This window comes from Equus przewalskii, chromosome 25 (assembly GCF_037783145.1).
Source record: "Equus przewalskii isolate Varuska chromosome 25, EquPr2, whole genome shotgun sequence".
In the NCBI taxonomy this organism is placed as follows: domain Eukaryota; kingdom Metazoa; phylum Chordata; class Mammalia; order Perissodactyla; family Equidae; genus Equus; species Equus przewalskii.
Window position 1 is genome coordinate 33,360,369 of NC_091855.1, and position 26,569 is coordinate 33,386,937.

Sequence of the window (26,569 nt, forward strand, 5' to 3'; positions counted from 1 at the left end):
TTCTCCCTGCATGGCGCTCTGTGGAACTAAACAGCTGATGCATCCTGGGTGCTTCCCGCCGGTGGGGCCTCATGCTCTCAGCTTTCCATACTTGATCATATTTGGTTCTTAAGACAAACTGAGAAATTAAGGTTTGTTATTACACTCCCATTTACAGATGAGTAAACTGGGAGGGCAAGGGACAGACCCAAGGTCACACAGCTGGCACACAGTGAGTCAGGCCTTGAACCCAAGGCTTCTGACTTCAGTGCCTGTGGCTGTGGGCATCCAGAAAAGCTGACCAATCCTGCATTCTCTGCCCCTCCTCAAACCTGGGCCAGGTGGGAAGGGTCGAAGAGCTCTTTCTGTGGCACACCTGGTGCATTGCAGGTGCCCAAAGGCTGTGGCACTGACTCGAGATGCAGGCAGCCTGAGTGGTCCTAGTGACAGGATGCTCTGGCTGAGGCCCCCAGAGAAGAAACGGAAGGGGCTGAGGGAACACATAGAAAGCACTTAAGACAGTATACGACTGTCGTTAGTGTAGTTTAAGAGCAAACTATTAACCTCTATTGTTGTTGTCACTACGGAAAGAGCATCACCCAGAGTTTGGAGCTCCTCTGAGCAGGAGGACAGGTGGGCATGTCTGTGACGATGCAGGGGCCAGTTAGGACAATTTGAAAGGAACAGAAGAGCAGAGAGTGTAGGGGACAGCTCTCTTGGGGAAGACCAGCCAGGGTAGTGGGAGGAGAAGGCATTGGTTGGAGGATGCAGGGGCTGCCGTCAGGAGCGGCTTCCTCCAGGCACCTGGTCCTGGCTGCTCCAGGAGGTGGCAGGGGAAAGGGCCATGGGCGCTGGGCCTGACCCCACCCTGGTCAGCTGATCATCTGCAGGCAGGTTGAGGGTCCTGAGTCTCCTGCATTCATGGCACTGTCCCTCCCAGCCCTGGCCGCTGGGAGGGGCTGGGGCTCTCTGTGAGAGAGGCAGCTTGGCAAGCTGGTCGCTCACAGCCTCATCAATGGCTGAGTCCCCCTCACGGCCACCTCACAGTCAGTGCTCTACTGGGGACAGGGAGAGCAAGGCTGTTCTTTCCAGAGAACTTAGTGGAAAGAGCCTGGTTTCAAATCCAGCCCCAGCTGCTCATCAGCAATGTGACCCCAGATGCGTTTCTTAATCTCTCCGCAGCCTCGGCCTTTTCATCTGTAACAGGGCAGGTGCTGGTCTGCTCGGGCCACCACGACAAAGTACCATAGGCTGGGAGTTTAACAACAGACATTTATTTTCTCACAATTCTGGAGGCAGGACCTTCGAAGTCAAGGGGAGCCGGGTTGGTTTCTTCTGAGGCCTGTCTCCTTGGCTCGTAGGTGGCTGCCTTCTCCCTCTGTCTTCACGTGGTCTTCCCATGTGTGCCTGCGTCCTCATCTCCTTTTCTTGTCTCCCACCTCCACCAGTCACACTGGATCAGGGCACACCCATGTGACCGCAGGTAACTTAATCACTTCTTTAAAGGCTCTGTCCCCAAATACAGTCACACACTAAGGTACTGGGGTTAGGACTTCAACATAGGCATCTGGGGACTAATTGAATCTGGAACAGGGCATAACATGAATATCAGCCTCATAGGTTTGGTGTGAGGATTATTAATCATGAGATGGAGCTACTAGCAAGCCTGGGCGCTGTCACCTCTCCAGGGTCTTACATACGGCATATTGATGACCCTCCCAGCCCAGGGGGTGTGCAGGCCTGCACCCCAAGGAAATGGAGGGTCCTGGAGCTCGGTGCCTGGCCCAGGTGGGACCTTGGCTGGGGTGTGGCCTTCCCGAGGCTGACCTAACACTCTAACACAGGCAAGGGCAGGTGTGCACAGTTTTCAAGGCCTGTCCACACTCTCAGCCCCGCAGGCACAGGCACAGGTCAGCTCTAGAGGGGGCAGGATAAGGTGGTGGAGCACTCCACTTCCCAGATGGGGAAACTGAGGCACTGAGAAACGATGCAGGGCCGTAGCAGGGGGCTGAAATGCCCAGGAAGAGGCGGCGCTCAGGGAGAGGCGAGGATGAGGTGGTTACTGCCTGCTCCGCCCCGTGTTCCCGGCAGCCTGGCTCTCAAGAGGTGGGAGACAGGAGGTGGGCCTGGCCTGAGCAAGGGAAGGGTCTCCGTGGCCCCAGACCATGGCCCCTGGCCCAGGCCCCGCCCCGCCAAGCCTCCTCTTCCTGAGCTGGCCGCCAGGACAGGCTGGGCTGCCGAAATCCTTCCTAAAAAGGAATCGGGCTGTGGTGGCCCAGGCTATTTTTAGACAATTGTGTTGAAAAATCCCCAAAGTACGTGTACCATCATGCGTTTTTTTCTGCAGGAAGAAAAAAGAGAGGGAGTAAGTGGACCACCCACCCCATCCACGAGGAGGGGCCCCACATTGTCCTCTCCATGGAGGAGTGGTGGCCAGGGCCCTGCAGCTGACCAGCCCTGGGGTTTAGGAGTTCTGGGCTTGGGCTGGGGCCAGGGCTCAGCTCGGCCCCCTCCTCAACCTGGGCCTTCAGGGGGTGTAAGGCACACACGATCACCCCACATTACAAAGGGGAGACTGAGGCCATGCTATCCTTCTCCCCATCCTCAGGCTTCACTTAAAAACCCAGCTTTACTGAGGTAGTTGGCACATAATAAACTACATATATTTAAAGTGTACAATTTGATATGTTTTGACGTACGTATACACCCAGGAAGCCATCACTGCAATGAAGATAGTGAACACGCCCATCATGGCCCAAACTCTCCTTATCCTCTGTGTAACTCCTTCCACCCCGCACCTCCCCGCCCCCCCACCAGTACCCCGTGACTCCCGGCAACCACTAGTCTGCTTTCTGTCACTATAGGTTTGTTTGCGTTTTCTAGGGTTTTCTCTGAATGGAAGCACACTGTAGGTTCTCTTCTTTTGACTGGCCTCTTTAGCTCATCAGCATTATTTTGAAATCCACCCAGGTTGCTGGACGTATCCATAGTTCATTCCTTTCTGGCCAGTAGTAGCCATTCTGGGGATCTCCCACAATTTGTTTATCCATTCGTCTGTGGATGGACATCTGAGCTGTTTCCAGTTTTTGGCTATTACGAATAAAGCAGCTCTGAGCATTCAGGTACAAGTTTTTGTATGGACAGACACCTCCTTTTCTTTTGGGTAAATACCTAGAAAAGGAATTCCTGGGTATCTCTATAACTGACTTTTTTTTTTAAAGATTTGCCCTGAGTTAACATCTGTTGCCAATCTTCCTCTTTTTTTTTTTTTCCTTCCCCAAAGCCCCAGTGCATGGTTGTATATCCTAGTTGTAACTCCTTCTAGTTCTTCTAAGTGAGCCACCACCACAGCACGGCAACTGACAAATGGTGGTGTGGTTCCAAGACGGGGAAATGAACCCGTGCTGCCGAAGCTATGAAAGTGCCGAACTTTAACCACTAGGCCCTCAGGGCTGGCTCTATGATCAACTTTATAAGAAACTGCCCAACTGTTTTCCAGAGTAGCTGCACCGTTTTACATTCCCACCAGCAATACCTAAGGGCTCCAATTTCTCCACATCCTTGCCAAGACTTGGTATTGTCCATCTTTTTGGTTATAGACTTCCTAGTGGGTGTGAAGCCATCTCTCATTGTGGTTTTGATCGGCATTTCCCTCATGACTAATGATGTTGAGCATCTTTTCATTTGCTGGTTAGCCCAGATCTCATTGTTTTTTAAAACAGATTTAATTTTGGAATAATTTTAGATTTACTGACAAGCTGCAGAGATAACACAAATACCCATATACCTCTTTTTCAATTTCCTTATACTACCTGGTATGTTTGTGGCCACTAAGGAGCTGACAGTGGTACAATACTGCTGATTAAGCTCCAGGCTTTATTCAGATATTGCCGATTTATAATGCTGATGTCACTTTCCTGTTCCAGGATCCCATCCTGGAACCCATACCACATTCTGTTTAGTTGTCCTGTCTCCATAGGCTCCTCTGGCTAGTGTCAGTTTCTCAGAATTTCCTTGTTTTTATGCTCTTGACAGTTTTTTTTTTTCAAAGATTGGCACCTGTGCTAACATCTGTTGCCAATCTTTTTTTTTTTTTTCCTTCTTCTCCCCAAAGCCCCCTGGTACATAGTTGTATATTCTAGTTATGAGTGCTTCTGGTTGTGGTATGTGGCATGCTGCCTCAGTGTGGCTTGATGAGCGGTGCCATGTCCGTGCCCAGGATTTGAACTGGTGAAACCCTGGGCCGCTGAAGCGGAGCACGTGAACTTAACTGCTTGGCCTTGGGATCGGCCCCTCTTGACAGTTTTGAGGCGTATTGGTCACATACTTTATAGAAAGTTCCTCAGTTTGGGTTTTTCTGAAGTTTTCTCAGGCCTAGACGGGGGTTTGTGTGCAGAAGAACACAGAGGGGAAGAGCCTTCCCATCCCACCCTATCAGGGGACACGCTATCCACTTGCCTTTCCGCTGGTGATGTTGACCTTGATCACCTGGCGACGGTGGTCCCCACCAGGTCTCTCCACTGTAACGTTACTGTTTTTCCCCTTTCCAAACTCTGCTCTTCAGATGCGAGATGCTCCGTCCAGCCTGCACGCAAGTGTTTAAGCTCCCCAAGCCTCACTTATTTGAGAATCTTTTATGCCAGGCACTTCATGCTGACACTGCACTCAATCCCCAACCCTACCACTGTCCCTCTGGGCAAGGTCCCAATAATCTCTAAATTTAGCAATATTTAAAGTCACAAAGGATCAGCGTTCACTTAGTCAAAGCCATTCTTACCCTTTTTCCAGATGGGGAAACTGAGGCCCAGAGAGGGTGGTGACTCACTTATGATCACAGCACAATCAGAAGAAAGATGGCCTCGGGGCACTGAACCAGGGCAGAGATCTGGAAGCATGTCCCAGCCAGAGTAAACGCTCAGGTCGCATTTATAGGTGGGTGAGATGGGCATACGTGGAATGAAAGATGAGACTTCCATATGTGATGAGGCTTCTTTGTGGCCAACGTAGACAGCCATGCAGGACCCTGCCACCTCCCAGTTACCTGCACAATGCTGGGAAGCAGGAATGGGCGATGCCAAAGGGCAGACAACCCCACACTCCACTGCCGTGAGCCTCGAATGCCCCCAGGCTGGCCATATGACAGCAAGGCTGGAGGAAGCCAGATTTGGGATTTCAGCTGGCTACAAAGGACCCCCCAAGGGGTCACTTGGGAACTAGGGGCCCCATAGTGAGCAGACACAGTCACACCCTCCAGGTGAAAGTGTAAAGTGGTAGGGCAATTTATTAATACATACCAAGGGCACTAAAAATGTTAGTGATTTTTGCTCTGGTTCCTGGATCGGCCATGGATTCAGATGGATCCAGGATGGAATACAGGCTGTGCTCTTTGGTGAGTCACCTGATCACTCCGTGTCTCAATTTTCCCATCTATAAAATGGGGGTGGTGGAGTCGGCCCAGTGGGGTAGTGGTTATGTTTGCACATTCCACTTTGGTGGCCCAGGGTTCACAGGTTCGGATCCTGGGCACGGACATACACACTGCTCATCAAGCCATGTTGTGGCAGCATCCCACATACAAAATCGAGGAATATTGGCACAGATGTTAGCCCAGAGACAATATTCCTCGAGCAAAAAGAGGAAGATTGGTAATAGATGTTAGCTCAGGGCCAATCTTCCTCACCAAAAGAAAACAATTGGAAAAAAAAAAGAGGGTGGATGTGAGAAATGCTTTTTTTTTAATGGTGAAATTAGTGGTGTTAAAGTGTGATTGGATTGACTAGCAATGTTGTGTGGGCATCTCTAATGTGCCTAGAAGCCTCTACCCTCCAGGAGTATGCCAGGATCTAGTTCTGTGTCCAGAGGCCTTTCGGGATTCTATTGCCTGATCTGACCAGAAGGGAAGCTGAATCCTGAATCCTGAATCCTGCTGTCAGAATCCTGTTGTATCAGCCTCAAGTGGACCTTTCATGGGAGTGCTTCTCAGTGCCTGAGACACCAGAGAGCTAGGACCCCACCCAGCCCAGACCGTGTACCTGCGTTGGTGCCTGCTTGCTGATGGCATGATCTGTCTGCACCTCGCCAGCTGGCAGGGTCAGCCTGCAGAGGAGGAGCCCATAGCCCTCACTGCCACTCATAATTGGCCTTTATGCAGAGCCGCCAGACAGAATCTAGCAATCTGAACTGCCCTGCTGGGCTCCGGTCAGTTTACAGACCACTCATAGCATCGTGATAAAGGAGATAATCCACAGAAAGTGTGTCCTGTGGTTCCTGCACAAACTAACATTCTTCCTAGAAGTCTATCCTAAGAGAGATAATCAGAGATGTGTGTATGTGTATGTGAGTGTGCTAACAGTGTGGATGTATGTGCTACCCACATACATGTGTATGTGCTAACAATGTGGATCCTAGAGTCAGGTGACCTGGGTTTGAATCTTACCACAGAATCACCCAACCTTGGGCAAGTTTCTTCATCTTCTGAAGAAGGCTTCATTCCTCCTCTGTACCAGTGTCTGCAATAATAGCATCCATCTCACAGGGTTGTCACGAGGGTTAGATGAGTTAATGCATGTAGATTGCTTAGGACAATGCATAGTAAACGCTCAGTAAATGTGAGCCCGCATTAAATATTCCAGCGCATCTGGTATGCAAATGGGAGAAAACTTAAATGGCTGACAATAAGGGATAGGTAAAATATATACAGTGCATCTATGTGATGGAAGGTTATGCCATCTTTAAAACTGTCTGTAGAGTTTAATGACAAGGGAATATGAAGTGAAAAGGTCTATAAAGTATTATAATATAGTATGATTTCACATCACTAAAAATATACACTCATAGGAAAACGCTGGAAGGCAACAGGCCAAAATTCTGAGAAGGTGAACACTGGATGGAAGAGCGTTTAATTTTGATATTTCTGAAACCAAGTATGGTGGGTGTGGTTGGCAGAATAATGGCCCCCAATGAAGTCCATGTCCTAATCTTTGGAGCCTGTGAATATGTCGCCTTAAATGGCAAAAGGAACTTTGCAGACGCGATTAAGTTAAGGATCTTGAGATGGGACATGATCCTGGATTATCCAGTGGGCCCTTAATGTAATCACATGGTCATTAGCCACGAAAGAGGGAGGCAGGAGGCAGGGTCGGAGAAGGTGTGACAAAGAAGATCGGAAGTCGCAGTGATTACTGCTGGCTTTGAAGATGAAGGAAGGGGCCATGAACCAAGGTGCATGGGCCGCCTCTAGAAGCTGGAATAGGCCAAGAACAGATTCTCCCCCAGAGCCATCAGTAGGAAGGCAGCCCTGCTGACACCCTGCTTTTTGCCCATGAGACCCATTTCAGATTCTGGCTTCCAGAACTCTAGGATAATAAATGTGTGTTGTTTTAAGCCACTAAGCTCGTGGCAATTTGCTAACACAGTAACAGGAAACTAACACAGAGGGTATGTGTTGACAACCACACACACACACACAAAAGAAAAAACTGCTTATTTTTTTTGAAAAAAGGCAGAGTTGTGGGTGAACTAACTTCATTTCCACATAGGGGCTGTGTGCACCTGCCAGTGCAGACAGGAGGCGCCCAGCTTCAAATGTTAAATACAATGAGGCGAAGTGTGTGAAATTTCTTCGTAAAGTTGAAAGCTGGAGAATTCAAAACACTGTTCTGAAAAGTCTCACTGTTTTTGAGCTCTCTTTGGTTCCTTATTTAATTTGATTGTTTTTAAGACCACTGTCGGCTGAACGAAAATATTTGTAAAAAGTAACTTAGCTACCTTTGAACAACCAGATTTAAAAAAGGAAAACCTCGAGAGGATTTAAAGTTGATCACGTATTTTCAGCTTAGAGAATGCTTGTTGCTCTTCACATGCTCAGATCGTCAGATCCCTGGGGTCAGTATGAGGATGGGCCCTGTGTTGGCCCACTGGCCGGGCCCAGGCATCTAGCAGAAAGTGCCACAACCAAAGCTTCTTGGCCATGGTTTGCTCTCAGGAGGTCTGCACATGATCCTTTTTCAGGCAGAGAGCCCCAGACTCCTCCATCACTCCACGGCAGGCACCTTCCTGTCACTCACAGTCACCGCCTCACAGAGGTGTCCCCGGACCACGTGATCTACAGAGACCCTCCATCCATCACTAAAAACTTGCTCCAGGCAGTTCCACCTCTCCAGTCATTCTCTTATTTATTGACACCTGTTTGCTGGCTGCCTCCCCAGTCCCCATCTAGACCGCAAGCTCCGAAGGCTAGGGCCCCTGTGTTTGGCCACATGAGCTGCTCCATCCATGGTAGCTAACAGAGGAAGACAGGCCCAGTTACTGCTGGGATGGGGTTCCACACCAGGCTGGGTGCCCAGGAAGCTTCAGAGGGATTTGTGAGGGCCACCTTCCCAGCAGCTGTATCTTTCCGGTGCTCCCTGGGGGGTAGTGGACAGGGCGGGCGGTGCGCGGGCTGAAGCTCAGGCTGGAATCCCCTCCTTCTTGCCATGGCCTTGGGGAGTGGACCTGTTGGGGTGCTGCACGGGAGGGTAGGCCGGGCTTTAGCCTGAGAATAAGTATAAACCTACTGGTAGTAAAAGTTATGTTAAAACAGGCCCCACCGACTGAGCACATGTGCGTGCCGAGTGCTGTGCTCGTGTTTTTCACACGCTCTGAGTCTTTGTAGCAACCTCGTTCTGCCCATTTGACAGATGAGGAAGCTGAGACTCTGAGAGGACTAGTGACCTCCCTTAAGGTTCCTCCGAGAGTGAGTGTCCAGGCCCAGATTCAAATTCCGGCCAGCTGGCCCCACAGCCTCAGACCACAAGGCACTGTCTCAGGCAGCTGCAGACATGAGCGGCCCACAGCCCAAGGGCACGGCTGGGCCTCACCTCCCTCCTCAGGCGGGGCTGGACCCAGGGCCAGAGGGTGATCCCTGGGGGCCAAGGAGGCAAAGGTGAGGGGAGGCCACCAGCTGCACCCCTGTGAGCCCAGCCGAGGCCCTCCCGTCCTCCTCCACACAGGGAGGGAGTCAGAGCAAATGGAGCGCAGTAGGAATCACTGCCTGGCTTCCAGCTCGGCTGCAAGTAGTTCCGTGTGGGAGGGGAGAAGAGAGCCCAAATGACCCCTCCTGCCCCGCTCCAGGGCCCCTCAGCTGCCCCGGGGCCGCTCACCCCCGCCTTGCGCTGGGCAGGGAGGAAGGAAGGATGTCCTTGCGGGGCGTCCTGGGCCCAGGCATCGCACTTCATCAAGGTTATGTTAGCACGCCCAGCAGCTCCGTGAGGGGAAGAGTTCCCCCGCTTTGAGATGGGAGCTGGAGGCCCTTCTCCACCGAGGTGACGTGACCATGCAGAGCTGGGATTCCAGCCAGAGCTGTGTGATCCACGGCTCAGTGGTCACCAGGAAACCCTATTGTCCTCAGGGGGTCAGGGGTTAGCCAGCAGGGAGGGCCGTGGAGGCTGTGGGCTGCCCAGATGGCCAGCTGGAGCTCTTGGCTCCAGACAGACCTGCAGAAGGTGCCCCACAACCTGACTGCCACCTCCCCGAGGCCAGGCCCACTGAGGGCCTGACCTCAGTTGGAGGCCTGCTGCAGCCTGGCCCCGAGGCCTCACGTGGTGGTCCTGTGGGGTGGTGTCCTCTTCCTGGCACCCCACAACCCCTACAGCTGCCTGCTGACTCAGGTCTCAGCCCAGACGGCAGACTGGGCAGAGGTGCCTGTCTCCATGGGACCCTGCGGCCCAGAGAGGGACAGAGACTCAGTTGGGTCACCCCCAGGCACGCTTAGAGCTAGAATGGGTCTCTCAGGGTATGGCGTTGAGGAGGGGGCCTCAGCCTGGCCCTGAAACCTTCCAGAGGAGCCCATGCCTGTCTGAGACATTCGCAGGATGTCCTTTTCCTGGTCCCATCCGGCCGCAGCGGGGGCGGTGGCAGCAGGAAATGAGTTGACCACGAGTGTGGCAAGAAGGCTGGTGGCGGGAGCGGTGGCGGCTCTGAGGGTCAGCCTTCTGGGGACCAGGCCCTCTGAGTGCATGGGGGGGGTGCTGTGGGGTCCTCGCGGCCCAGCATGGTCCACCTACTGCCCATCTCCCCAGAGACAGGACCTGAGGAAGGTCTCAGTGGCTTGTGGTTGTGTGTGAGGACACTTTGGGAGTAGGCAGGAGGGAAGCGGGAGAGGAAGCAGGGGCGGGCAGGCAGGGAGGGAGAGGTGCAGAGAGAGAAGGGCTGCCTGCAGAGGAGGCCAACCACCATGCGGCCACCTTGCACAAGCCTGAGAGCGCTAGTCACAATTCTACAAGATTGGTGCCCCGAATTGGACAACGTCCACTCTGCTGGCCAGGAGACTATCGGAGAGGGAAGGGCAGGAAGGATACAGGTGCAGATAAGGAAAGAGGGAGCTGAGCAGTGAGGGGCTCCCTGTTGGGGAGCTGAGCCACACTGGGGGGAGGCTGGGGGCGTAGAAGAGGGGGACAGCAGGGCACGGAGGAGCCAGTCCTGCCTTGGAATTCCCTTCTGCTGTCCCCATGCCTTCTGCACGGCTGTGCGGGGGGAGCTGGGGAAGGACTGCTGGGCTGGGCCACGGCCGGGGTCAGGGTGAGAGGCTGCCCGAGGTGCCCAGTAGGGATGCGGTGGAGGGTGCCTGGCTGAGGGCGGGACTTCCTGTGGGCAGATGGGGTGGGCACCTAAGGATGACTGTGTGACTGCAAAGATCTGAGTGACCATCTGAGGAGTCTGGGGCACATGGTCACAGACACAGGCACACGCATGTCCTGTCTTAGGTCTGAAGACAGGTAAGGGGCACAGGGGATGGGAGGCCTGGTTGCCATGCCTGGCCCTGTCCCCAAGATCCTTCTGCCCTGGGAGGAGCTGGCTGCCTTTAAAGAAGGGCCTCCTCTCTCCTGTCACCTTCTTCCTCCTTCTCTCCCTGGTCCACCGCTGCCCTCCTGGGCTCCTCCCCACCCCACCTTCCTGGGAAGCCAGAGCCTCGGGAGGAGAGACCCCAGGTGCACTGGCAGGAGGGCCCAGCGCTCTGTCTGGAAGAACAGCGGGGCTCCTGTCTGAGGCTGCCCTTCGCCTCCCAGTGTCTCGAGGACATGGCTCCAGCAGCTCCAGGCTGTCCTGCCTCAGCAACTCGCCTCTCTGCAAAGGTGAGTGTGCACAGGGAGTGCCCATCTTAAAAGCACCCCCTGCCCCTGCTCCCCCGGCCACGTTAGTGCCCCTCCGCTGTGACATGCTTGAAGGAGGCATCTCTACTCGCCTCCTTTTCCCACTCTTGAGCCCACTCCAACCTGGCTTTACCCCACAACTCTATCCAAACAGCTTGTCTTAGTCAGCTGGGGCAGCCATAAAAAATACCATAGATTGGGGGCCTTCAATAAATTTAGAAATTTATTTTCCCACAGTGCTGGAGGCTGGAAGGCCACGATCAAGATTCGGGCTGATTCGGGTTCTGGTGAGAGCTCTCCTCTCTCGTGTCCATGGTGGCCTCCGGCTGGGGGCTCACATGGCGGAGGCAGCGAGCTCTTGTGTCTCTTCTTATAAGGATACTAATCCTATGGGACCAGGGTCCTATCCTTATGACCTCATTTAACTGTAACTACTTCCTTAGAGGCTCTGTCTCCAAAGGCAGACACACTGGGGGTTAGGGCTTCGACATACGAATCGAGGCAGCACAATTCCTCCGTGGCACACCTCTTGTCAAGATCATCACTGACCTCCACAAAACCAAGGGTCAATTCTCGGGCCTGCCCTATTGGACCTCTGGGGCAGCGACCACAGTCAACCACCCTTTCCTCCTGGAAATTCGGTCTTTGCTCGGCCTCTGAGACGCCACTCTCCTGCTTCTCCCCCTCCCTCACAGCTGCTCCTTCTCATTCTTTGTTGGTCCTTTTTCGTTTTCCCGACCTGTAGACCTTGCCACGTCCTGGAACTCAGCCCTGATGGTTCCCCCTTTCGTCTCTATTCATTCCTGAGGTGGCCCCATCACAGCCCATGGCTTTCAATCCCACATTCACAGATGCCACCCACATTCAGCTCCTCACCAGGGTCTCTCCCTGTGCTCCAGCCCCATGGAGACAGCTGCCTCCAAACGTGGAAGTTCAACCTGCCTAAAAACAAGCTCCTGCTCCCCCCACCGCCCCCACCTTGCCAACCTGCTCCTCCCGCAATTTTCCTGTCTCAGTGGCCGACAACTCCACCCCTCCCTAACTCAGGACAAAACCTTTGCCAACATCCCTGACTTCTCTCTTTCCCTCATAGGCCAGACTTGATATGTGAGCAAATCCTTTCAGCTCCGTGTTCAGAATATTCACAATCCTTCTTGCCACTTTCTCTGCTTCCACTTGGTCTAACTGCCATCGCTGCTCACCTAAGGACCACAGCAGCCTTCTAACAGTCTCCCAGCTTCCACCCGGTGGTCGGCTAAATAATGCCCCTCCCAGCTGCACAAAGAGGTCCACATACTATTTGCTGTAGCCCGTGAGTGTGCTACTTTATATAGCAAAAGGGACTTGGCAGAAGTGATTACATTAAGGTCCTTGAGGTGGGGGAAGATTATCTGCATTATTCAGGCGGGCTCAATGGAATCACGAGGCTTTACAAGCGGGAGGCAAGGAGGTCAGAAGGCAGGAGAAGGTGATGTGACAATGGAAGCAGAGGGAGAAAAGGCGATGTGATGTGGGGCTGTGAACCAAAGAATGCAGGCGGCCTCTAGAAGCTGGAAAAGACAAAGAAATGGATTCTCTTCAAGAGCCTCCAGAAGGAACACAGTCCTGCCAATACCTTGATTTAAGACTCCTGACCTCCAACACTGTAAGGGAATAAATGTGTTTCTTTGTTTTTTTGCTTGAGGAAGATTTGCCCTGAGCTAACATCTGTGCCAATCTTCCTCTATTTTTTTTTGTTTTGTGTGAGTTGCTGCCACAGCGTGGTTGATGAGTGGTGTAGGTGTGTGCCCAGGATCCTATCCTGAGAACCCAGGCCACCAAAGCACAGTGCACTGAACTTAACCACTATACCACAGGGCTGGCCCCAATTTGCTTTGATTTAAGCCACTAAGTTTGTGGATATTTGTTACAGCAGCCACAGGAAACTAATACACACCCTTAACATGGCCCATGAGGCTCTATGTTCTCTGGACCCTGTTACACATCTCTGATTCATCTTCTTGCTCCTCTCATCCTTCACCACCCTGACTGTTCCCCTCCCACCTCTGAGCCTTTGCATCTGCTGTTCCTGCTGCCTGGGATGGCCTTCCCCCACAGATCCACCTCGTTTGCTCCAGCCAGATGTCACCTTATCAGAGACTTCTCCAACTACCTTCTATAAAATCGTAGCCTAACACTCCCTAGGCCCGTTACCCTGCTGCTTCTTTCTCTGTACACGCATCACCATGTATATGTGGCCCGAATTCCATATTATACATTTGTCTATTTCCTTCCTTAAAAACGTGAGCCCCATTCGCACACACTGCTTACCCTTGGTGCCTAGAATGAGCGTCTGGTGTTGCAAGCTCACAACAGATATTTGCTGGATGAATTTTACAGATGGGGACTAAGATCAGGGAGGGGGAATGAATCAAACACAGCGTCTCCCACATCTCGCTATCCCAAACTGCCTCAGCTGGGCAGCGCTGGGCACCTTTCAAAGGTTCACCCCTCAGGCCTGGGTCTCAACCCCGGTTCTGCCAGGCAGTTTCCACGTGACCCCAGGCAGATGTCTCACCTCCTCAGCTTCTGCTCCCTCGTCTGTTAATCAAGGAGTGAATGATTTCATTCATTCAGCAAGGCCCTTAGTTGGGAACTCGCCCAGCAGGCTAGAGGACTAGGAGGGAGGCTGGAGCGGGGAGAGAGTAGGAAGAAGGACAGGGTGGTCAGGGCCAAGCGCAGGGCCCTGGGAGCAGGGATCCTGGTTCCAGGGGAGAGGTGGAGAGCCATGGAGGGGGTTTAGAGGGAGGAGCCTGACCTCATCCTCACCTGGAAGAGGACACCAGGGCGTCAGAGGATGCATTGCAGGGAGAGGGGAAAGCAGGAACACTGTCACGGTCCAGCGAGAGGCGGGGGGAGAGTTGGGGAGAGGGAGATGTGATCTGGGTAGAAATGACACGACGTCCTGGGAGGCAGAATGCAGGGTGGGTGGGCAGGACTGAGGAAGAGGACGGAGGAGTTTAGGAAGAGCTCCCACCTGGGGAACCATGAGGATGACAGTGCTCCCCGCGTTTCTCAGCCCCTTCCAGGCGTACGCAATAGAAACTCTGTTTGCTCTAAGCAAAACGGAAATGTATCAGCTGGTGATGGAAAAGTCTAGAGCCCCAGAACACCACTGGTGATCCCAGGACACAGTCTCTCTATCTCCTCACTCTCTTCTCCTGAGTTGGCATCATTCTCAGGCAGGCTGTCCCACACAGTGCCAAATGGCCACCAGCAGCCCCAGGCTGGCATCCTATCAGGACACAAAACCAACAGAAAGAGGCTTTTTTCTACTATGTCCACATAGTCCCAGAGGGGTCTCTCATTGGCCAACCTTGGGCCACATGCTCAAATCTGAATCAGTCACTGAAATTGGGGGCCGTAGAGCTCTGGCTGGCCAGGCCAGGCCCACGTGGATAGAGAGTGGGGGAGGGGGTTCTCCCGAGGGAGACAGATGCCACGGAGGGGACAGATGGCAGGCAGGCAGACAGGAGCCATTGCCAGCGCCTCTGCACAGGCTGATGAGCACAGGATTTTCTGAGGCAAGGGCCTGGCACAGAGCCAGCCTGGGAGATAGTGGCTGGTACGGTGCCTGCACCATTATCCTGGGGTGGCCCCAGCCTCCTGATCCTGGTCCTGATCAGGTGGGCCTCTCCCTGCACTCCTGCACAGGATGACAGGGCTCGGCCTTGACCCTCCAATTGGGGCAAGGTGCCACCTCCCCGAGCACCTGCCCTTTCCTGCCAGTGTCTCATGTTGCAAATTCCATGATTTATGACTACTCAGAGCCCCAGATACCTCCTGGCAGGGTCAGTGCTGAGGCTGGGGTGCCTACCTGCTCTGCCCACAGTGGGCTCCTGACTGTGATCTCTTCCCAGACCTCAGCTGCCCCCTTGCCTGCCTGCCCAGTGACTCAGAGAGGTTGTGCCCAGCTTGGGTGGGGTCCTTGAGATTTTAGGGTGCCTAAGATCAGAGCGCAGGCTCTCCACATTTCCTCAGGTCCTGGCAAGGTGGGGCCGCCCCACAGTCACTCAGCCAAGCAGCTCCAGGGAATTAGAGAGGCCTGCTCAGCTTCTTTCTGGTTCTTGGTCTTGGCTATCTGGTTTGTTGGATTTGGTCTCCAGCTTCACATGTGGCCCCAATACCTCTACGCCCTCCCCTCATGGTGTCAGGAAGGCTGCTGCTGTTCCAGCCTCACTTCTCAGGTTTAAGTCCAGCAGGAAAGAGTGAGAGCCTTTCCTTGCAGCTCTCACTCTGATCGGACTTGAGGTTACATGCTCATTCCTGATCCTCTGCGGCCAGTGAATGCCAGATATTGAATGACCAGGCTTAAGTCACATACTCCAATCCCAGAAAACACAGGGAGAGTTCCCACACTAAAATCAGGGCTGGGCCTCCTAGTGCCAGAGGCTGAGCTGTCCAGAGCAGCCCCCAGGTGCAGACAGCTCCCCACCCCAGGAACTGATCCTTAAACTCTCTGGGGCTGTGGGCTTTCACGAAAGACACAGGCCACGGGTCCATTTAAAAATCATTTTATTATTAACATCATCTTCCCATTTAGCCAAGTGTCTGTCATGTATAAGGAATGTCGGTAAATATTCCATTTGAAGCTTCTTTGTACATATTTCCATCGATAAATAAACTCTGAATTCACATAAAAAAGTTAAACTTAAATAACTCATATTTCCTTCTCTTGTAACAGGCATATATTGGTAAAATATAAATATTCTTGGACTCAGGCTTTGTTCTAAGTGAGGACAGTAATTCATCACATGGTACAATTACTGACAACAAAACCAAGAAATTGTCAGCTGGTGTCCTGGCTTGGACTAGTACGAGGTGGGAAACGGAAAATTCACATTTGGTTTCTGGGCCAAGGGTGGGGCAGGAGTGGTAATGGTAGGAGAGAACACTTTTCTTTACAGCTCTGATAAAAATCATCTGCTCTGCCACTGAATTTTAACTTCGAATATAGTCTCCTACGTTTGCTGATTAAGTCCATAATCATTTTACTTAAAACTCAGATGTCAACTAACAAAATATGGCACATAATCCATTTTGAACAATGTCAGTAGATTCAGAAACTATCATTGGGCTGGCGAAACAACAGAAACACACGTGGGGAGCGATGATTCCGGGGGTGGTTTGGTTAGTTCACTGTGGTTGATCGCACAGTCACCCAGGGCCTCGGTGTGGCAGACTCGACGTGTCGGGGCACCCCGGGGGGCCTCCCTGGCCGGAGCGGCAGTGGGGCTGGCGGGCGCCTGCTCAGAGCACCCGAGGGATGATGGTAAAGGGCACCGCGGGGCTGCTGGCCTCCAGCTCCAAGGCCGTCAGGAAGCACTCGGTGGCCGCTGCGTCATTGCCCTGAGCTTGGAGGACCTCGCCCAGCCCGTTCCAGACCTCGTGGGCTGTTGAGTTCACCTGCACGGCATCCCGGAGGATCTTCTCTGCCAGACTGTAGCGGCCCAGCTGATGAAGGATCAGGGCCTGCAGGCATGGGACAGACAGACAGACAGACCATCAGAGAGACTCTACAGCACTGGGCTCCTATCTGTCCTCGACTTCCAGCAAGTTCCTTGGAGGTAGGCATGTATCTCCATCAGGCTGGGCACACAAGAAGTTCAAGTTCTTCCTGCACTCAGGGGCAAGGGTCAAAAATTGTTGCTTGAACCATATGAAGCTGCCGACGTCCAGCCATTTTTGAAAGACAAAAATGGCAATTTCAAAAGGTTCATTTGAATACTTAACACCAAGAAATAAACCAATCGGAATGTCCAAAGTCTAGACTGACCCACAGGCTGTCCTGTGTGTACCAGTTGGCATCTGCCTGCACAGAAGGGTGTCTGTCATCTTTTTTTTTTTAACCTAAAGAAATGTCATTTGTGGCATTACTATCTTAACGATTTAGAACAGAATTTTTTTAAATTGCTCACAGCCCCTTACCCTAACCAAGCCCCTGACCTCACTGTCCCCTGCTCACCTCAGGCTTGGCCAGGGCACAGCTGTCATTTTACACAGTTTTAATCAGGGTACATGTGTTGGTCCCCAAATATTTGATCATAATCAAGTTTGCAAGTTGCACATCTCCACAATTGGTGTGTTTGCCCTCTTCCATCAATGGACATACTCTCATTTACTCAAGCTCTCCCTCACGGGGAGACAGTTAGATCATGCCTAATCTCCTTGCTATAAGAAACCACGCTGTATTATGTACATCTTTCTGATAGCACCTCTTCACTTCTTAAGATCAGCAGATTTCAAATCTTTTTTACAACCCTGAAAACCTTTAGTTAAATGGAACCTTACCGAGAACACCCACATATTGTGGAACTACACAGACAAAAAGGAACTGCTTGGGAGCCAGCCCTGATGGCCTAGTGGTTAAAGTTCAGTGCACTCTGCTTTGGTGGCCCGGGTTTGGTTCCTGGGCTCAGAACCACACCACTTGTTGTCGGTGGCCGTGCTGTGGTGGTGGCTCACAGAGAAGAACCCGAAGTTCTTACAACTATACACAACTATGTACTGGGGCTTTGAGGGGGAAAGAAGGAGGAAGATTGGCAACAGATGCTAGCTAAGGGTAAATCTTCCCCTGTAAAAAAAAAAAAAGAGTGCTACCCTGATTCAAAAACAAAAAAAGGGAACTACTCGGGATGGGGATGGGGGGTAGCATATTGGGGAGGACCCAGAGTCCCCCATGGGGCCCTGGACAAGGCTCGGTGCTACTAGCTTGACAACCATTTGGAGGTGCTTCCTTGAGGAAGCAAATTTGAGGAATTTTTGAGGGCAAATTTCCCCAAAGTGGCATTATTGGGTTAGAGGATATGACTCTTTTTAGGGTTCTCCAAATATTTTGCAAATTATATCCCCAAAGTGTCATGTCACTTTTTTGGCCATTTACAGAGTTTTCAGTGGTTGGTCCTTCACTCCCCACTATCATTATTCTTTATTTTTGCTAATTTTGTAAGCACAGAATGGCCTGCCTTACTGAAACCTGCATTTCTTTCAGAACAATCAATGTTAAATATTTCCCATGTCTCTGTTTACGAGCCTTTTAGAAGACTGATATTCATCTGCTGCCATAATTGCCTAGGTATTTTTGGCTTTCGAGGTTTTTTTCTCTGAACAAAAGTTTTTAGTTTTTTTAAATTGAATTTGTCGATCTCTGATTATCCATTTATTTTTTTGTTGTTTCAAAGCTTAGGAAGTTATCCTTTAAAGAAGCGACACACGTTCAGTTTCATTTACTGTGACCTGACTTTCTTTACGTAGCTGCTTACTTTACTTGGGCGATAGGAATCTGAGTGGATTTCCTGTACTTTTCGGAGGCTCCCTTCCCCTCCCTCATGCGAGGCGCTGCCTTTGTCATATGGTGAATCATTACATGAAGCAGGGGCCTTCTATAATTTCCCAGCGGCCATAGCACCTCTTGCCGCATGAGGCTGTATCGTGTTGATTTCCGTTACTCCACGTCACGTTCGACAGGTGGGATTAGAGCCTTTCCTCACTGCTCTTTGCTTTCGGTGTATTTTCTGACAATCTTGCCCTGCACTATTCCAGGTGAATTTACAGCCCACTGTGTTCGTCTCCTTTGGGAGCTGAACTGTACTGCACGAAATCTCTAGGTGCGGTGGAGAAGCCCGACACCTTTACAGCGTTCAGTATTCCCACCCAGGAACATGGCATGGCCGTGGGGGCTTCAGACCTCACCCAGATGTCCCCGTGAGGCCTGCACTTCCTTCTTGCGGCTCACGCACGGCACTGGTGAGGCAGCCTGTGTTCTCAAGCCTGCACTTCACCAAGGGGCGAAGGGCAGCGGGTGGGCTCTCAGGAGCAGAAGCAGCCGGAGCAGAGGCATAAACGTGCCTGCCAGAGGCTGGCTGTGGCCTCCACGGACCCACTCCAGAGAGCTCTGCCAGAGACGCGCTCTGCGAGGAAGATGCGCTCTGCCCTTCAGTGGGCAGTGTCCAGGCCCTGTGGACTGACCTCTCCCCAGGGCACGTGGTTCTGGAGGTGGCATCTGAGGGCCTGAAAAGCAGCCTGACTTCTGAGAGTCACAACGAGCACCTGGTGCAGGAGCTGTGAGACCCACCTGGGAGGAGCTCACGGTCACAGGGCGACGGCCACAGAGACCCACGGCCCTAGGGCAGTGTGTGACACTGTGGAGGGGTCCTCCTCACGCCCCCAGCTCTGGGAGCGGGAGGCCGTTCAGGAAGCCCAGGCAGATAGAGGCTGCCCTCCCCTGGCCAGGGCACAGCGGACTTCAAGGTCAGATCTACCCTCTCTGAGAGGAAAACTGAAAGGAAACAGCATCCGTTTCCTTTCTTATCAACATTTAGACATGCTTAACGACGTCCATGCTGGAGTCCTTGGGTAGGACCAGGTCCTAGATTGGATCTGCCAGAGCTGAGGGCGGCTCCTTCCTTGAAGCTCGAGAAGGAGAGAGGTGGCCCGCAAGTCAGTGCTCCCAGTTAGGATTCCACCTTGGCTTCTGGAATTTGCTCTCCTCAGAAGGCAAGGCCCTGCCCCTTCTCCAGGGTGAACTGTGGGTTTCGGCGGCCTTCCCAAGGCTGGTCAGGGTCAGGTTCGCAAGGCCCACCAGCACAAGCCTCCCAGCCCTAGCTGTCTGCACACGAGGCCACCATGGAGAACCACTTCCCAGTCTGCACAGGGTTTTCTCCTCACTGCTCCCTCCCCCCAGCTCCTGCACTCCATCCACTAGGGGATACGGGAACCGTGTGCGAGAACAGGGGCAACTGTCCAGCATGGACCGGGGCTTCCTGGAGGAAGAATATTCCTCCATCCAACAGCAGCAAGCACTTCCATGGCGTTTCTGACACACCAGGTAGTTGTAGGGGCTTATGTCAGTTCATTGAATTCACCTGGGGACCCCCAGAGCCACTGCACACAGGCATGGCCAGGACATATACACACCTGGTACGAGGCCTGCTTTTATTGCTTCGGAGAAACAGCCCACAGCTGAGGAGCACCGATTACCTGGTGGAGAAATATCCCCAGGCACTAGGTAGTCCTACTCCATTTTGCAAGGAGTAAACTATGGCTCCTAGAGGCCAAGTCTCTTGTCCCCAGGCATAAGCTAGCTACTGCAGAGCTGGGCTGGAACCCACATCCCTCACTCCCAGGGCCCACCTGGGTGCAGTCCAGGGTTGGGGTGGTGAGGAATCATACCCGTCTCCCAGGTGGTGCTCTTCCCACGCTGGTCTCCTTTAGAGAAAATCAGACAGCTCGACACCCTCATTTCCCAACCTCGAAGGTCAGGCAGGAAGAGCGGGAGCCGCTTTCCCAGGTTGTGTTCAACAGGATGTACAGCTCTTGAGTTCCTGCCCCCTTGCTTCCAGGGGAGGTTATCAGCCTGAGCTCACTCGAGAACATTCCTATTTACTCAACAGAAACGAGAGCAGGGGGTCTGCACAGCGGCAGCGAGCAGCAACAGCGTGAAAGGATTACAAAAGGAGCCCCAGCATGTTTCTTCAAGACACAACTTTCTCAGTGCATCGAAATTACTGAATACACACAAGCTTCCGTGTGGCTCCACCAGGCGGGGAGACACACACTGCATGTGTTTGGCAAAAGGGTGACAAGGGACAAGCCACCTGGTAAGACAGAAAGAGGCGTCCTTGGTTATGTGGCTGCAGGTAGAGGATATAATTTAGGTCCCACTGGGCTCTGCTGCTGTGGACCCAGCCCCACGCTGTTTCCTTCTTCCACAGGGTATGTCTTCTCCCCATTAGGCACTGTGCTGGGCCTGTGTACCAGGCTCATCTCATATTACTGTCCCTTTAGATACAAGGAGACAAGGTTCAGAAAGGTCTTGCCCAAGGTCACAGGGCCAATGAGTATGGAGCAGCAGGCCAGCCCAGGTCTGCCTGAGGCCAAAGCCCCATTCTCCCCACCAAGTCTGCCCATCCACTTGCTGGCACCTCTCTTGCCTTCAGAGACGAGCCCAGAGCCCCTCAAGCACTAACCCAGTTATATCTGAGCAAGAGCAAATGGGCATCTGCCACGCTGTGTCTCCCTTTCTCTTCTCCCCACCAACCTGTGTCCTTCCTTTCACTTCTCCAACCCCCGGTTGCTGACTCGGTTGCTCCTTCCCACGGCTATGACGGGGAGATGGCTCCTCTTCAGGGCACAGTTTTTCTCCGGCTTGGGCCTGCTGTTGGGGAGCATCATGTGTATTCACTCAAGGACTGGGGGCTCCTGTTAGCCAGAAAGTGGACCAGTGAGGTGTGGAGACCCAGGAGGACCAGGGCCTTGGCCCAGCAAGACCTGGAGGTTACTGCTCTCAGCAGCAGCGACCTGCCCCCACCCTGCTGGAGTGGGGACAAGGACACTAGTCCTTTTGCTGGGAATTTTGTTTAGAAAGTGGCAGGCTGCTGAAACTGGGTGTAGCCTACCATGGGGGCTCCAGGGTAGATGGCAGGAGGCAGGTCTACCCTCCCTCCCAAATTCTGCAGAGAACCAGCCAATGGCCTAATCTGACTCATCACCCTCAGTGCGGGGCAGCTGAGAGCCTATATGGTTCTCTGGTGTTCTGGGGTTCTTGTGGGCTTGGAAATTTCCAGCCTATGTCAGTCTTATATTCCTAATGCATGAACGGGCTACCATTTCCAGATGACCTTGAAGCTTCCTGAGCAATCTGTTTAGTGGAATTAATTCCTAAAGCTGGAGCTGCTCAGGGAGACATCACAGACTTGCCAGGGGCTGCCAGCTCAGGCTTGGCAAGGGACTGAAAACTCAGCCTCTCCCCGCTGCCCCAGTGAGCCAAGAGTAGCTCAGAAACCAGTCACACAATGGGATCAACCAGAACAAGTTCCGGCTGGGTTCTGAGCCATTGCTCGGTGCCAGCGTTGCTGGCAGGTTAGCCAGAGGTAGGCTGGGACCTGGCCGTGCCTGGCCATCAGGACGGACACCACCCAAGCCCCTCGGTGCTGTGAGAGGCACTCCCTGGCTTTAATGCGCCCTTACGCACTAGAACCCTGACATCCTTTCCAATTCCACAGGCCCTACTTCCTCGCTTCTCCAAAGACCAAAGGCCTAACTCCTGAGGATGGCATTTACTGGTTCTCACCACCAGCTAGGCCCAACTTCCTCCCGGCACACCTCTTGGTTCAGCCAGGCTGGTCTGACAGCCCCTGCATTTCTGCAGGATGTAGCCCCCGGCCTCCTTCCACTGCTCTAACCCCAGTCGGTCCCGGCCTGGCCCCTCCTGCTGGAGCTCTCGTCCATCTGCCCAAAGCCCTGACCATCCCCATTTCCCCAAGAGCCAGGGCCGCAGTGACCCCCACAGGCAGCACTACCCAGAGGCACAGGGCGCTCCCAGCCCTCAGGTGGCAGGAGACAGAGCTTTCCGTGACTGACATATTTCATTATAATAACCTGCCCTCCCCCCACATAAAAATCAACCCAAACCCACTAAGTGATTGTCCAGATCCAAGCCACATGCTGGGGACACATGCGTGGGCAAGACGCAGGCCTGCTCTCAAGGAGCTGGGGGCCCAGAAAAATCCTAACACAACGGAGCGGTTGCTCCGTGCTAGGAGCTGGGCTGCGCCTCGGCAGGCAAGGTGCTGTCTAATCCTCTCACCTCTGTGAGTTGGGGCTGTCATGGATAATGTTGGCTAGACAGTCAGACCTGCCTAAGACCCTTCCTCAGGCAGTGAGTGGCAGAGCTGAGGCGCGAACTCGTGCATCCACGCTCTTAACACTAGGTCCTCCTTCCTTCTCCTGGAGAGGATGCCCAGACAGGCTCCCACCTTCCCCGACCCCGGTGTTTCTGGAGCTGCTGTAGGTTAGGAGCCAGCTGGGGCCGGCCTTCCAAGAGGACGGGAATGGCTGAGGAGGTAACTTATGAGTCCCTCTCTTCAGACACAAATGAAGACAGCCTCCCAAGCTTGTAATTATTATGATCAGGTATTTTGTACAAATAGGAGCTTGGTGTTGCACCAAATTGGAAATAAGGGATTAAATTAAACCCATTATTTCAAATGAGAAAAAGCACACTTGGCTAGTTTGAGGACAGTTAGCATCTTCCTCACGCATGTCTTTTGTGTGTGCATGTTTAGCCCACAGACTGACACCTCGCCACATGCCGCAGGCCTCTGTGCAGGCTCTAGTGTCCAAGACTTCCCGCTGCAGCCCTGGCTCAGGCCAATAGCAAGGCTGCAGCACAAAAGCCCCTTTGGGAGATTTTAGACATCCCCATGGTGCTCTGTCCAGCCGCCAAGTCGCCCCTTGCTGGGCTCAAAGGCATGTTGTGGACCACAGCTTGTCCCTCCAGGAGTACAGGTCCCGGGAGATAAGGTCCCTGCAAGACAGCATTCTTCCCACTGCAAACAAATCACGCGGCTCAGCTCTGGTTGGGGGTCAAGCAAGCGTTCTCTCTCTCTGTCTGTGCCTGTTGCTTTTTCCCAGGCACAATGCTTTGGAAGTCAAACACTCGACAGCAGGATGGAGATGAACAGCTCCCTTGTACTTTCCATGCCAGGGCCTGGCTGCTGCGCAGACTCCCCACCCAGGGCCCTGCTCTCGGCTTCTCTGAGCCAGCCTGGGTTTTGCAGAGGCTGTGGGTTCTCACTGAGGCCAGGGTCAGGGAGGAAGTCTGGTATCAGGGGTGGAAGTGGAGCGCCTAAAGATCTTTCTGTTCCCCTCCTGGGTCAGAAACTCTGCCATGACACCAGTGCAGGGGGACAGCGTGGGGGGGTTTAGAGCAGCGTTGTCCAGAGGCTCCTCCAAAAATACAAATGAACCTGGGAGGACAAATGCATGATCCACCAGGCTCTATTAATATTCTGTGTGCAAGGGATTATAACCAATGTACTGTATGTTCTCCTGATTGCAAATACTTTCATAACTGTCCTGGGCAATAGGTACTACATAATCCACATGGCTCATCTCCATCTCCGCTCCCCCACTAGGCTTTGCTGTGAGTGCCTGGAGGGCAGGGACTGGGTAAGCTGTGGCCTTCTCTGCACCCTTAGGCCTGATGCCAAGCAGGCGGGCAGTAATCAGGGCAGAATGAATCAATGGGCAGACACCAAATATCTAAGAAATAAGAAAAACATGTGAAGCCACCATTGACTGAGTCCAGGTCTATGCAGCTCAGAGCCCATGTTCCTGCCCCCACTGCATGCCTCGGAGAGAGGGAAAGATTTCCTCAGCACCCATGAGCTAGGGGCCTCATACAGGAGACGGATAGGGGCCTGATGACCAGATCCGCAGCCTTTGCCAGGGCCTAGCCTGCGCCTGAACTGCTGGGGCCATTTAAGCCAAAATGGCACTGCCAAGGCTTTTGGACCAAAATACGTAAGCCCCCCATGGTGAGACGTCTGCTCTCAGGACACTGGGATTGTGATGGCCACTAAAGGAAAGCCCATCTCCCCAACTTCTGGGACAACGACAGAGCTGCCAAGCTGGCTGCGGCCTGAGCAGTGGCAGTGCTGGCCAGAGATGGCACGTCAGGGGCTCAGCACCCAGGCAAGGGGTCAGGAAGGGCTCTGCAGGCCCTGGCCACTGCTGGTGGCTCACGTGTTAGTGGGACCCACCAGGCTGCAGGAGGAAGGCCTGGCGCTGTCTCAGAGATGGGAGAGACTGGGTTTGTCTTAGCTCTACCATTGACGTGGACAATTTCCTTTCGGTCTTAGATACTTTGTCTATATAATGGCGACAAACACAGGAGAGTCGTGAGGCCTAAATGAGAGAGTTTGTAAAGTGCTCAGCAGAGTAAACCTTGGTGAATGGCCGCCATCATGAATATTATGATTATGATCATTATCATTACCATCAATGACTGAGGGTAGGGGAGATTCTTCTCTGAGGGACGGGAGAAGGCGCTCTGTTCCCACAGGAGCCCAATGTGTGGCCAGGTCTCCCCTCAGGCTATTTGCTCAGACCTGACACTACTCCCCAAGAAAACCCCAGAACCCACCTAAAGACTCTCTGGTCTGACACTCTTTTACAGATGAGGAAGCAGAGGGCCAGAGAGAAAAAGAGGCTTACTCAAGGTCGTGACCCCACTGGACACAGAGCAGGACCAGATTCCCGAGGTGCCGGGAGGAGAGGGCCTGGTGTGGAGCCTGGCATGTGCCAAGTGGCCCAGGTTTCAGACCCCGCTCACAGTGCTCTAACACTGCCCTCAACCCCAGCTGCTTTCTTTCTGCCTATCCTGCCAGGGGCTCTGTGTGCAGCAGAGTAAGAACTTTCTGGAAGCCTACCAGGCCCTCAAGAGTGGCTTCCATAAGCCGAGGGGGAACAGGCACCCCCGTGAGCTCCTGCCTCTTCCCAGAAGCTGGAGATCGGTTGGTCTGGAAGTCTGCGTTAGCTGAAACAGAAGCGTCAAATGAGAGAAACCAGCACACTCGAGCCACCACTTCTTTTCAGGTATTTGCATTTTCCTTCCTGAGGACAAGACTGATCAGCTGGGGAGAAAGGAGCGGGGTGCAAGCGGTGGTGTTCTCAAAAGCGTTCTTTTAAACGAGAATATAAATAGACTGCAAGCCGGTGCTTCTCTGAGAAGACCACAGGCCACCAGGCTTTGAAAGGATCTCCTTGGGGCATTTACGGGGAGCGCAGAGCCTCAGCCGCCCCCTGCCTCCCTGCCTCCCAGCGGCCTTTTCTTCTCTGGCAAGCATCAAAGGTGCTGTCAGTTCTGAGCACAGCGTTTTGTGGGCGCAGCTGAGGGGGCAGCCCTGAGCCCGCCCTGCTTTCCAACGATGCCTTGAAAAGGAACTGAAAACATACTGCAGGGTGGGGGTGGTGCCGGCTTCTCCACCTGGATTCCAGCAGCTCCTGGAGAAGCCTCGTCTATACTGGGCTCTGTTTTGTGTTTCATTTCTATTTGTTTTGAGTCCTTAGAAATCGCACCGGCTTGCCAGGGGGCTGAGTGTGTGTCCTGGCCAAGTATGCCAGCCTTGGAAGGCCTGCCTAACCAGGCCGGGAGCCCCGAAGGAGCCAGACCCGAGGTGTCCTGGCTGATGCCGAGGGTATCTGCAGCCCTAACCCCGCCCATCTCTGCCCCAGAGCTCCAGAGCAGGTGGGGTCACACACTGCAATACAGCCCCTTCACCAGGTCAGGCAAGAGGGAGTCAAAGGACGCCCTGGAGAAGGACCCTCTGGGGGTTGGGGCGACTCCATTTTTCTCTCAGTAGGTCAGAAGCTTTGGGGAGGGACTGGTGTGGCACTGGCCTTTTCACTTTGACCATTTTACTCAGTTTTGACCCAGTTTCCCCAAAGGCCAACGTTAGCCATTCCTGACAACCTTGCACCCTCTAAGCCACACAGACAGCAGGGCTTGCATGTGCGGCCACAGCCATCACCTGGCTTCAAGTCCCATCCACACCGCCCCCTTCCTCAGGTGGGGACAGGACATTCATGAGGTCATTTAACCTTTAGAGCAACAAAGGGCTCTGTTCTGGGGACCTGGA

The 26,569-nt window shown here is 53.1% G+C and overlaps 1 protein-coding gene across 17 annotated transcripts in view; it reads right to left on the minus strand.

Moving 5' to 3' along the window:
- Window positions 1–15,645: 15,645 nt before the first annotated feature.
- TTC7B (tetratricopeptide repeat domain 7B) overlaps window positions 15,646–26,569 on the minus strand; it is a 245,992-nt gene continuing 235,068 nt past the window's right edge. For all 17 annotated transcript variants that reach the window (XM_070594411.1, XM_070594407.1, XM_070594404.1 and 14 more), the window contains one exon: window positions 15,646–16,619. In XM_070594411.1, coding sequence (XP_070450512.1) covers window positions 16,398–16,619 — 222 coding nt within the window. In that variant the 3' untranslated portion in view covers window positions 15,646–16,397. The remainder of the gene's footprint in view (window positions 16,620–26,569) is intronic.